The 14,616-nt window shown below is 36.5% G+C and overlaps 1 protein-coding gene across 1 annotated transcript in view; it reads right to left on the bottom strand.

Annotated features, from left to right (window-relative positions):
* Positions 1 to 10,251: 10,251 nt before the first annotated feature.
* LOC117332319 (muscle M-line assembly protein unc-89-like) overlaps positions 10,252 to 14,616 on the bottom strand; it is a 135,288-nt gene continuing 130,923 nt past the window's right edge. The window contains 1 exon segment of the mRNA XM_033891204.1: positions 10,252 to 14,276. Coding sequence (XP_033747095.1) covers positions 14,123 to 14,276 — 154 coding nt within the window. The 3' untranslated portion in view covers positions 10,252 to 14,122.

Below are 14,616 nucleotides of genomic sequence, written 5' to 3'. Positions count from 1 at the left end.
AAGTAAGTCCAAGAATATTTAAGGAAGCAGAGACAGAGTCTATCATTTCAATTCATTCTAAATTGTTTAATAAGTCAATCGACTGTGGTATATATCCTTCGTTATCGGAAGTAGCTAATGTTACACCAGATTTTAGGAAAGTTGACAAAAACAACTTCGTTTCACTCTACCGACTTATATATCTTTGATAAGTATTGCTGGCAAACTAATGGAAAGGTGTAACTTTGATAAGTATTGCTGGCAAACTAATGGAAAGGTGTATCTTTAAACATGTTTACATTTTTTAGAGATATGATATCTTTTACGAATTGTCAAACAGGTTTCACACCTGGGGATTCTGCAACAAATCAATTGTTAGACATTATAAATGATATTGGGAGGGTTTTAGACGCGGATAAAGGAATCATTGCAGTGTTATTGTGAGATAAATAAAGCTTTTGATTGGGTTTGGTACAGGGGTCTTATAAATAAATCGAAAGAATCGGGAATAGCTTGGAAAATACTATCTTGGTGGGAACATCATTAATCAGACAGAAGTCGGGGGTTGTTATAAATGGTCCTTGTTCGAAAACTCAGAATATTAAAGCAGGTGTACCTCAAGGTTCAACCTTAGATCCTCGTTTTTTTCTAAGTGTATATCAATGGTATAGGGAATGATATAAATTGTAAAACAAAATTATTTGCTGATGACACAGCCTTTTATACAATAGTTGAAACCCCTACTATCTTAATACTTTCGATAGTGATCTTTCAAGAATATATACATGTATATAAATATAAGTAGTAAGCAGAATTCAATTCAGGCAAGACAGACTCATTATTAATTAAAAAGGAAAACTATACCAGGAATTTATGATCCTATAACTATGAACAATGTACCTAGTGTTCTCATAAACACCTAGTGGTATTATGTCTGATGATGGTACATAAAATGACCACCTTAATTTAATATATACAAAATGTCACAGAGTGCATTCAAAAAAAAGTGTCACCAAGACTAGTAGTAGTAAGAAACTAAAAAAAAACCACCCTAATAGAATTTTTTTCAAATAATATCTTTAGCCTTTATTAGACCTATTTTGGAATATTCTGATATTGTCTGGGATAATATTCTGATATTGTCTGGGATAATATTCTGATATTGTCTGGGATAATATTCTGATATTGTCTGGGATAATATTCTGATATTGTCTGGGATAATATTCTGATATTGTCTGGGATAATATTCTGATATTGTCTGGGATAATATTCTGATATTGTCTGGGATAATATTCTGATATTGTCTGGGATAATATTCTGATATTGTCTGGGATAATATTCTGATATTGTCTGGGATAATATTCTGATATTGTCTGGGATAATATTCTGATATTGTCCGGGATAATATTCTGATATTGTCCGGGATAATATTCTGATATTGTCCGGGATAATATTCTGATATTGTCTGGGATAATATTCTGATATTGTCTGGGATAATATTCTGATATTGTCTGGGATAATATTCTGATATTGTCTGGGATAATATTCTGATATTGTCTGGGATAATATTCTGATATTGTCTGGGATAATATTCTGATATTGTCTGGGATAATATTCTGATATTGTCTGGGATAATATTCTGATATTGTCTGGGATAATATTCTGATATTGTCTGGGATAATATTCTGATATTGTCTGGGATAATATTCTGATATTGTCTGGGATAATATTCTGATATTGTCTGGGATAATATTCTGATATTGTCTGGGATAATATTCTGATATTGTCTGGGATAATATTCTGATATTGTCTGGGATAATATTCTGATATTGTCTGGGATAATATTCTGATATTGTCTGGGATAATATTCTGATATTGTCTGGGATAATATTCTGATATTGTCTGGGATAATATTCTGATATTGTCTGGGATAATATTCTGATATTGTCTGGGATAATATTCTGATATTGTCTGGGATAATATTCTGATATTGTCTGGGATAATATTCTGATATTGTCTGGGATAATATTCTGATATTGTCTGGGATAATATTCTGATATTGTCTGGGATAATATTCTGATATTGTCTGGGATAATATTATTTATGATAAAATATCCGAACAGAATCCGTAATTTTTCCCTCGTGCTTCGCACTCGTGAAAATATCGATATTCTGTCATACTGCTGAAACATATGTTATATTAAACGGGAAACCATTCAATATCCTCTATATACTAGTATTTCACTGGCAAAATGCAATAAAATATATTATTACATACATTTATAGCTCGCTCTATTCGGTAACTTTTATTTACAGGCGTCACAGACGTTTATTTCAGCTATCAATTCTGTTCACAACATGTATATATATCTATTGATGTTAATTGTAACATATAAACATCATTACGTCATTTCATATTGATGTAAGGTACTTAGGCTATGACACAAACCGTTCGCGTTATATCGCGGTACTTAGTCTCATAGCTCGACAGTGTTCCGTGATTATTTTTATGTTTAAACATATTCTTATGACGATACGTGTAGGCCGGAGCACAAAGTAAACCAACATTATATAAGCCCTCTTCTTTGTACATCACATTATCATTACATTAATATACTATTTTAGTAAGTTAGAAGTCAATAAAAGAAGGGAAGAAAAGTTCCTATCCTGTTTCATAGTAGAGAGAATATTTGCTCGAGTAAGAGTGCATTTTCAAGTCTATAACAACATTATTGAATTTGATATCTCCCTGTCGATTGGGTTATTATAATTTGATATCTCCCTGTCGATTGGGTTATTATAATTTGATATCTCCCTGTCGATTGGGTTATTATAATTTGATATCTCCCTGTCGATTGGGTTATTATAATTTGATATCTCCCTGTCGATTGGGTTATTATAATTTGATATCTCCCTGTCGATTGGGTTATTATAATTTGATATCTCCCTAGCTGTCGATTGGGTTATTATAATTCGATATCTCCCTGTCGATTGGGTTATTATAATTTGATATCTCCCTAGCTGTCGATTGGGTTATTATAATTTGATATCTCCCTGTCGATTGGGTAATTATAATTTGATATCTCCCTGTCGATTGGGTTATTATAATTTGATATCTCCCTGTCGATTGGGTTATTATAATTTGATGGAAGGATAGCTTCAGTTTTAGCAGGATTAAATTTCACGAGCCAATTATTTGCCAAACTTTGAAGATTTTGAAAGTCGCCATTAATAGAAGTCTCAATTGTTGCTGATGGGTTATCAGGATATACAACAATATGTTATCGGCAAACACACGAGAAAGGCTTTCTCAGGGTTATCAGGATATACAACAATATGTTATCGGCAAACACACGAGAAAGGCTTTCTCAGGGTTATCAAGATATACAACAATATGTTATCGGCAAACACACGAGAAAGGCTTTCTCAGGGTTATCAGGATATACAACAATATGTTATCGGCAAACACACGAGAAAGGCTTTCTCAGGGTTATCAGGATATACAACAATATGTTATCGGCAAACACACGAGAAAGGCTTTCTCAGGGTTATCAGAATATAAAACAATATGTTATCGGCAAACACACGAGAAAGGCTTTCTCAGGGTTATCAGGATATACAACAATATGTTATCGGCAAACACACGAGAAAGGCTTTCTCAGGGTTATCAGGATATACAACAATATGTTATCGGCAAACACACGAGAAAGGCTTTCTCTGGGTTATCAGGATATACAACAATATGTTATCGGCAAACACACGAGAAAGGCTTTCTCAGGGTTATCAGGATATACAACAATATGTTATCGGCAAACACACGAGAAAGGCTTTCTCAGGGTTATCAGGATATAAAACAATATGTTATCGGCAAACACACGAGAAAGGCTTTCTCAGGGTTATCAGGATATACAACAATATGTTATCGGCAAACACACGAGAAAGGCTTTCTCTGGGTTATCAGGATATACAACAATATGTTATCGGCAAACACACGAGAAAGGCTTTCTCAGGGTTATCAGGATATAAAACAATATGTTATCGGCAAACACACGAGAAAGGCTTTCTCAGGGTTATCAGGATATACAACAATATGTTATCGGCAAACACACGAGAAAGGCTTTCTCAGGGTTATCAGGATATAAAACAATATGTTATCGGCAAACACACGAGAAAGGCTTTCTCAGGGTTATCAGGATATAAAACAATATGTTATCGGCAAACACACGAGAAAGGCTTTCTCAGGGTTATCAGGATATAAAACAATATGTTATCGGCAAACACACGAGAACGGCTTTCTCGGGGTTATCAGGATATAAAACAATATGTTATCGGCAAACACACGAGAAAGGCTTTCTCTGGGTTATCAGGATATACAACAATATGTTATCGGCAAACACACGAGAAAGGCTTTCTCAGGGTTATCAGGATATAAAACAATATGTTATCGGCAAACACACGAGAAAGGCTTTCTCAGGGTTATCAGGATATAAAACAATATGTTATCGGCAAACACACGAGAAAGGCTGTCTCAGGGTTATCAGGATATAAAACAATATGTTATCGGCAAACACACGAGAAAGGCTTTCTCAGGGTTATCAGGATATAAAACAATATGTTATCGGCAAACACACGAGAAAGGCTTTCTCAGGGTTATCAGGATATACAACAATATGTTATCGGCAAACACACGAGAAAGGCTTTCTCAGGGTTATCACAAATATCGGTTATAAATGGAAGAAATAAGAATGGGCCGAGTTCAGATCCTTGGGGTACATCGGCATCGGTTGTTTTTATTTGAGATTTTGAGTTTTGTATTATGACCTGTGATGCGAAATGTAATCCTTGAACCAAATAAGCAATTTGCCAGATATTCCAAAGGTTTCTAACTTTTGGACTAGCCCTACATGCCAAACACGATAGAATGCTTTTGAAATATCACAAAATACTAAACATGATAATTATATTTGTTTCTTTCCGAGAATTCCGCAGATGTTATGACAAAATTAAATGGTTAACACCAAGGCTGATTTGTATACCGCGATGTATTATGTAACAAATTAGTGTGTAAATATTTGATAACCATCATCCTTTCAAAGACATTGTGATAACAATTGATCTGTAATTGCATGGATGGTGAATTGTGATCCTAGTTCGTGTATCAACAATGTCTGGAAGAGAAGTCGTGAATTGTGATCCTTGTCCGTGTATCAACAATGTCCGAGAGAGAAGTCGTGAATTGTGATCCTTGTCCGTGTATCAACAATGTCCGAGAGAGAAGTCGTGAATTGTGATCCTTGTCCGTGTATCAACAATGTCCGAGAGAGAAGTGATGAATTGTGATCCTTGTCCGTGTAGCAACAATGTCTGAGAGAGAAGTCGTGAATTGTGATCCTTGTCCGTGTATCAACAATGTCCGAGAGAGAAGTCGTGAATTGTGATCCTTGTCCGTGTATCAACAATGTCTGAGAGAGAAGTCGTGAATTGTGATCCTTGTCCGTGTATCAACAATGTCCGAGAGAGAAGTGATGAATTGTGATCCTTGTCCGTGTAGCAGCAATGTCTGAGAGAGAAGTCGTGAATTGTGATCCTTGTCCGTGTATCAACAATGTCCGAGAGAGAAGTGATGAATTGTGATCCTTGTCCGTGTATCAACAATGTCCGAGAGAGAAGTCGTGAATTGTGATCCTTGTCAGTGTATCAACAATGTCCGAGAGAGAAGTCGTGAATTGTGATCCTTGTCCGTGTATCAACAATGTCCGAGAGAGAAGTGATGAATTGTGATCTTTCTCCGTGTATCAACAATGTCCGAGAGAGAAGTCGTGAATTGTGATCCTTGTCCGTGTATCAACAATGTCCGAGAGAGAAGTGATGAATTGTGATCCTTGTCCGTGTATCAACAATGTCCGAGAGAGAAGTCGTGAATTGTGATCCTTGTCCGTGTATCAAAAATGTCCGAGAGAGAAGTCGTGAATTGTGATCCTTGTCCGTGTTTATTAACAATGTCCGAGAGAGAAGTGGTGAATTGTGATCCTTGTCCGTGTATCAACAATGTCCGAGAGAGAAGTCGTGAATTGTGATCCTTGTCCGTGTATCAACAATGTCCGAGAGAGAAGTGATGAATTGTGATCCTTGTCCGTGTATAAACAATGTCCGAGAGAGAAGTGGTGAATTGTGATCCTTGTCCGTGTATCAACAATGTCCGAGAGAGAAGTGATGAATTGTGATCCTTGTCCGTGTATCAACAATGTCCGAGAGAGAAGTGATGAATTGTGATCCTTACCGTGTATAAACAATGTCTGAGAGAGAAGTCGTGAATTGTGATCCTTGTCCGTGTATCAACAATGTCCGAGAGAGAAGTGGTGAATTGTGATCCTTGTCCGTGTATCAACAATGTCCGAGAGAGAAGTCGTGAATTGTGATCCTTGTCCGTGTATCAACAATGTCCGAGAGAGAAGTCGTGAATTGTGATCCTTGTCCGTGTATCAACAATGTCCGAGAGAGAAGTGGTGAATTGTGATCCTTGTCCGTGTATCAACAATGTCCGAGAGAGAAGTGGTGAATTGTGATCCTTGTCCGTGTATCAACAATGTCCGAGAGAGAAGTGGTGAATTGTGATCCTTGTCCGTGTATCAACAATGTCCGAGAGAGAAGTGGTGAATTGTGATCCTTGTCCGTGTATCAACAATGTCCGTGAGAAGTGATGAATTGTGATCCTTGTCCGTGTATCAACAATGTCCGAGAGAGAAGTCGTGAATTGTGATCCTTGTCCGTGTATCAACAATGTCCGAGAGAGAAGTGATGAATTGTGATCCTTGTCCGTGTATCAACAATGTCCGAGAGAGAAGTCGTGAATTGTGATCCTTGTCCGTGTATCAACAATGTCCGAGAGAGAAGTGATGAATTGTGATCCTTGTCCGTGTATCAACAATGTCCGAGATAGAAGTGATGAATTGTGATCCTTGTCCGTGTATCAACAATGTCCGAGAGAGAAGTCGTGAATTGTGATCCTTGTCCGTGTATCAACAATGTCCGAGAGAGAAGTCGTGAATCGTGATCCTTGTCCGTGTATCGACAATGTCCGAGAGAGAAGTCGTGAATTGTGATCCTTGTCCGTGTATCAACAATGTCCGAGAGAGAAGTCGTGAAATGTGATCCTTGTCCGTTAACCCAGTTAGTTTTTTTTCCCAATCCTATTGTTATTATTCCTTTGTAAGTAGATGTAATGTTCTCTAAATTGGTTCTTCTGAATATCAGTAGATAAGTACAACAGATTCACTCAGACACCTCTTTCGCTTTGGTCTTAATAGCGAGGAATCAACCATCTAGTACCTACAATGTAGGTATCCCAAACCAAATACATAATTGATTTACTTGATATAGTCGTAATTTCAATATGCAAAATAATTGCGAATATTAAATACAAAATGAGTAGCAACCCGATTATCTAAGTTGAATTTTCAAATAAGCATGCCATTCAAAATCAGACCAGCATTCCATTTGACGTATAATTACTTATTGTTATGAAGAACATGTTTAACATTTCTTGAAATATTTTTCCGGTCTAGAAAAGGCACAATGAAGAGAAAACATCTACATTCACGAGGTCGACAAAAAATCATGAAAATGTAATTTGTCCCGATGTAAGCTCTTCATCTATTGGGAAACTGACCTAACACTTTCAAAATATTTTCGGCCAACACGTGAGCACAATTGCATGACATATTGAACGTTAAGAAAGAATAACCAATTTTACTCGCCGTGCCACCGTATTTTCCACTCGGAGTAGAAACCCCTGGCTCCTCAACGGAATGGGGTTAAACACGCTGATGTGTGGTAACTTGTTTTTTAGGCTGCGGATGATAAATTGGAGAATAGAAAGATCGGAAAACGTAACTGGACCAGGATTTGATGTCCGTACGTACAAAAGTAACATCTGTTAGAGTACAATACAAATCAACATATTAAAAGTGGGAACACGTCATCAAGTCGAAGTGAAAGTATTCTGAATATCGTAACATAATATAGGATCGAATTTTGAATAGGATTTTAATATCCCATCGTAAATGTAATCAAGATCAAAGATATATTTTGTATTTACGGTTGGATGAGTACAAAAGTAAAAACAACCGATCGCCAACAACATTAACCCACCTACGATTGGACTGTGCCATCCGACCACCCATAAATGTGATGACGTATGTTTTGATCGATAGTAAGCCTATTACCATTTATCTATGTAGGCAGTTATGACACCTGTGGTAGTTTATACATGTACATGGTCAAGTCATAGGCACACTTGTATCTGGTCATTAACACCAAAGTTAAAATCATCATCGATATATACTATATACAGAGGATAATTTATCCTATGGTCGAAAATAGGTAATTATCAGTTTTTAGTAAAACCGACTTTATAGTACAAACAGCTGATTAACTAGTGGAGTATTTTTATATGAGTGATGAGATAAGTATAAAGTCCTTTATATTTCCAGTCGACCTGAACTAGTTGCCGCCGATGTCTATAATTGAATGATAGATAATTGATGATGCCATTTGTAATGTGCCGACAGCAAAACATGTTTTCTTGTACTCTCTGAAAGCAATTGCGACAGTCCCCAGTGTCCTCAATATCAATGTTTTCTTTGACAGACATATCCAGGATTTTTTAATGGACAACATATGCAGGGTTTTATTGATTGACAACATATCCAGGGTATTGTTGATTGACAACATATGCAGGGTTTTGTTGATGGACAACATATGCAGGGTTTATTGATTGACAACAAATCGAGGGTTTTATTGATGGACAAATGAAACCAAATTGAGCAGGGCCTGACACAGATGTACCCCAACCCCCTCAACAAAACAATATATCTATCCAGGGATTCAAGAGATATCAAAATATATGGACCATTTTCATAGTGATTAAGTATGACCTTTGACCTTAACCTTAACTAATGGCACCAAAATCTAATCTGGTGTAGAATTTCACGTGATGTTATGGTGTGAACAGCAACTATGTATTCAAGACATACCTTGTACAAAAACTTTCATTTCAAAGGTGTGACCTTTGACCTTTAATCTTGCCTGACTGATGACCATCAAAACCTACATAAGATGTACAAGTATGCAGTGGTGTGAATATGAAATCTGTACAGGGGCTCATGAGAGATATTGTGTTCACAATTGTTCAGGCACGGATGTTATATCGTGTACACAAGTGTTCAGGAACAGATGTTATATCGTGTACACAAGTGTTCAGGCACGGATGTAATATCGTGTACACAAGTGTTCAGGCACGGATGTAATATCGTGTACACAAGTGTTCAGGAACAGATGTTTTATCGTGTACACAAGTGTTCAGGCACGATGTAATATCTTGTACACAAGTGTTCAGGCACGATGTTTTATCGTGTACACAAGTGTTCAGGCACGATGTAATATCGTGTACACAAGTGTTCAGACACGGACATAATAACGTGTACACAAGTGTTCAGGCCCAGATGTTTTATCGTGTACACAAGTGTTCAGGCACAGACGTAATAACGTGTACACAAGTGTTCAGGCCCAGATGTTTTATCGTGTACACAAGTGTTCAGGAACAGATGTTTTATCGTGTACACAAGTGTTCAGGCACGATGTAATATCGTGTACACAAGTGTTCAGGCACAGATGTTATATCGTGTACACAAGTGTTCAGGCACGATGTAATATCGTGTACACAAGTGTTCAGGCACAGACGTAATAACGTGTACACAAGTGTTCAGACACAGATGTTATATCATGTACACAAGTGTTCAAGAACAGATATTTTATCGTGTACACAAGTGTTCAGACACGGATGTTATATCATGTACACAAGTGTTCAAGAACAGATGTTTTATCGTGTACACAAGTGTTCAAGAACAGATGTTATATCGTGTACACAAGTGTTCAGGCACAGACGTAATATCGTGTACACAAGTGTTCAAGCACAGATGTAATATCGTGTACACAAGTGTTCAGGCACAGACGTAATATCATGTACACAAGTGTTCAAGCACAGATGTAATATCGTGTACACGTTTTCAGGCATGGATGTACATTATACCTCCAAAGTGGGGAGAATAATCACAAAGTTGAAGTTATAAACTGATTAAGGCATTTCCAGGCTAGAAATAACACAAAATATGCAACATCCTATTCTTCTTTTCCATCTATCATAATGATTCTGTGTTTTCAACATTCTACCATAAAGTCTTTTCAGTAAAATACAAAAAAAAACACATACACTTTATTTTCATTATGTTTTTTTATCATTTTTATTTAATTCTTCAATAAATGTTCAATAAATTTAAAGCAAATTATCACAAAATCTACAACATGTTACAAATAATAATGCAATACATGATAGGGGAAATAAAGAATGGCAAGGTAGGATGCTGGACACTGGATGTCACCCAGTTCTGAGGAAAATAATGTTAATATCAGCAGTTATAGGGAAGATATTGCAGTAATTTTATAGTAGTGAGCTTATCTCAAAATCTCAACTGTTGAGAAAGTCCATTAAATTTCTGAGGATTGAAAAGACTACTGTTTACAATGTATATAACAGGTAAATATTAAGGTGTTAAACTACAGGTATTACAGAGATATATCATAGTATGGCAGAATGATCACAGAACATTACATATATATATATACCTAAATACATGTAGTCAATACATAGTACAGATCAGCTGACCGACCATACACAGTTCATAGTACTGGTCAGCTGACAGACCATACACAGTACATAGTACCGGTCAGCTGGCCGACCATACACAGTACATAGAACCCGTCATCTGACCGACCATACACAGTACATAGTACTGGTCAGCTGACCGACCATACACAGTACATAGTACAGATCAGCTGACCGACCATACACAGTACATAGTACTGGTCAGCTGACAGACCATACACAGTACATAGTACCGGTCAGCTGGCCGACCATACACAGTACATAGAACCCGTCAGCTGACCGACCATACACAGTACATAGTACTGGTCAGCTGGCCGACCATACACAGTACATAGTACCGGTCAGCTGACCGACCATACACAGTATATAGTACGGTCAGCTGAACGACCATACACGGTACATAGAACCCGTCAGCTGACCGACCATACACAGTACATAGTACTGGTCAGCTGGCCGACCATACACAGTACATAGTACTGGTCAGCTGACCGACTATACATCGTACATATAGTAGATTATTTGTATCTTGATGATCCAGATATTTGGAAAAAAAAATTTCAGAAACCAGAATTTCTGTATAAACTAGATAAGTGACTTGTATACAACATGGCACCATTTATGGCTAAAAACTTTTATTCCAAAGATTAAGGGGATATGTTGTATTATACACGGTCACAAGTAAACATGATCAGTTTTATTTCTGTTAAAAACCTCATCACATGCAATAAACATGTAAATTTTAAATGATGCATAAAACATCAGAAAGACTAAAAAAAAACCTGGTTAAAAATGTACAACACCTGTTAATCATACATAATTTTTTGTTAAGAGTAAAAGTAGTGATAGGTGACCTGCACTTTGACACTACATTGAGTTTCTATGGTGATAACCACCTGGAGCACCTTACATGTGACCAAAGACTTAAAAATTCAGTGTACATCATAAAAGTATGTCAATGTTAAAGAGATTTGGTCTAAAACTATCAAATGTTCTCATAAGATCATAAAACTGTATTGATAAGATAACAAGAAAGCAGAAAACCTACAAGTCTATACTGGCATAATATTCAGATCACGAACTAAAACAGTGAACATAAATATAAACAATAAGGTATACATCACAACAGCTGATGATATATTAACACTCGTATACTGAATTAAAAATAAAGATTTAACACACATTAACAGTAGTACGCAAGCTCTGCTGCAGAGATCTATTATATATACACCACCTAGCGATATATTACTTACATACTATACCTATATAGCTAACACTTCATATACAACTCTCAAACATCTAGGTTTTTACCTATTTATGGATTTGTTGGAAAACAGGGCAAGTCGACCTCTACATACCTGTAAGTTCTAGATAGAACCTCTACACACCTGTAAGTTCTAGATAGAACCTCTACACACCTGTAAGTTCTAGATAGAACCTCTACACACCTGTAAGTTCTAGATAGAACCTCTACACGCCTGTAAGTTCTAAATAGAACCTCTACACACCTGTAAGTTCTAGATAGAACCTCTACACACCTGTAAGTTCTAGATAGAACCTCCCAACGATGGATCAATTGTGAATTGAAGGAGAGGATGTTTAAAGTAACTTGGCACTTGATAAGGGAAAAAAAAAGTCTCTTTTCGAGTATCTGTTTTTTCAGTCAACAGCCTATATTGGGTCTGGACACTGCTTCAAAAAAGCCTAGCTTGAAATTCCTACACAAGGTAAAAGGCCTAGCTGGAAATTTAAACCCAAAGGCAAGTGTCCAGCAAGAAATTCCTAATCAAGATCAAGGGTCATGCTGGACACTATTATCTAAGGGCATAGCTCCCAATCCCTACCAACGGCCTAGCTGAAAGTATATGTAAACAAAGAGTTTTTTTCAGTGTTCCATAGATTATCTATCAACAGGATTGTGCATAGGGAAAGGTACTGAACGGAGATGTGAGTGTCACTGAGGGACTAAATAGGGCTATACTCTTCACACTCCAAGGTCATTTGTGACCTTGACCTTATGTTACCATTCAACCTAATTTCTTATATTCAACCCAATTTCTTATAAAAATAAGTAATTTATATAATGAGAATGTATTTGCTGCACCCCTCCACCCCTCCTCTTACATCAGACTTGGGTCTGACATTGACAGACAAGAGAGGTCATGGGGACATGAATGTCCAGCTATCTCTGATTGTTGTTAAAGTTCCACCAAAGCTACATGTAGCAGGTAATGTATCCAAAGCCAAATAAAAAATAAAAAGCATCTTATTTAGAGAACAAACTACACGTTAATATTCCAATGTATTGCTGGGAATTCTACATAGAGCAGCTGTTAATGCTACATGACCTTGACCTGTATTTGGGTCAAATTGATGACCTTCAACAGTACAATTATACATGTCATTTTTCTTTTATAAGTATTTGAGTAGTAAATAATGTATATAGATCATACAATTGTCTATGTTATATATAATGACAAAAATTGCAAAATTTAAAAACAGTCATGTCTAGTTGCCCCACAAGCATTAAGGCTGACTGCACTACATACTATACTGTAAAAACAAGATTCAATCCAAGATGGCAGATTATTGGTACAATGTATGTATACTAGAGTCATGTAACAATGTTAACATCCAATGAGTTTTCTAAAATCTACTTGACTCACAATGAGATGAGAGTATATTTTGGCACAGTTGATAATATAAAATTCTACTAGAAAAATTCCATTATCAAATATTGTCATTGAATCCCCTACTTCTACCATCATTGAGGGTAAATATTCAAACCCCTCATATTATCTGTTATTGAATTATTATAATCTTAATAGCCCATAAACACTAAAAAAGCTTATTAGGGCAAATCTGTTATTTAAAAAATTCTTATAAAAAGAAAAAAGAAAATATTGAACTTGACAATACAATATTTTGACAATTCATACTTAATTCCCTACTTCACAAAAGAGAAGGTTCCAATAATGACTGATTTGTCACAAACCATGTCCGAGTACTTTTGACAGTTTGAGATTAAAACCATGATTGCTGATGTAAGATTGTGTAAAACACTACCTGACTGAGTATTATAAATAAGCCTTCATTCCAGTCGTTCTCACTACTACTGGTAGTTAAAAGACCTCTGACCTCTCAAGGTCACACTACAAGCATATATGTCATGTTGCTATGGGAACAGCAGCCGACTAAAATGTTCGCTGGTCACTGTTATTTTCGCGAGATTTCATATAATGTGGTCATCATGCCGAAATTTCCACAATAATCAGGTGCTATTCTCCATTTTAGTGGTAAAACTGATACAGAGCATGCTGTCGTGTAGGCTTTTCCAGACATAGGAGAGAGATGTTCCAATGATCACGTTGCCAGCCTTGTGATTGTGGTGCGGTAGAAGCTCTGTATGAAGGTAAAGAGTGATTACTGTTCCGATGACTGCTTCACCTTGTTAGCCTCATGGTTGTGGAGTTTGCGGTAGAAACTCTGTACATAGGTAAACACACATTTCCAGTCAGGGTTCTTCATACGAACCATGTCCTCCACATCCAGAAGGGGCGCAATGTCTGCATACTGCCTACAAACACAGAGAATAGCACCATGCAAAGTACATTTTAAATAACTAAAAAAACTGTAATTCTTAACTCAAATTACTAATAAAACTGTAACTTTAACTCATATCAACAACAAAACTGTAACTCATATCAACATCACAACTCTAATTCTAACTCATATCAACAACAAAACTGTAATTCTAACTCATATCAACATCAAAACAGCTGAATAGGAACAAAATGGAGATCTCTATGGAGACCCCTGGAAAAGTAACAAGAGACCATGGGCCTTATTGGTCACCTGAGTTTTGAAATATTTCAGGTAATTGGAGCCTTTTTGGCCTCGCCAATCAGCCCAGTGAG

Source organism: Pecten maximus, chromosome 8 (assembly GCF_902652985.1).
Source record: "Pecten maximus chromosome 8, xPecMax1.1, whole genome shotgun sequence".
NCBI classification, from domain to species: Eukaryota; Metazoa; Mollusca; class Bivalvia; order Pectinida; family Pectinidae; genus Pecten; species Pecten maximus.
The sequence above is the reverse complement of the archived record's forward strand: the minus strand, read 5'-3'. Positions and strand labels throughout refer to the sequence as shown.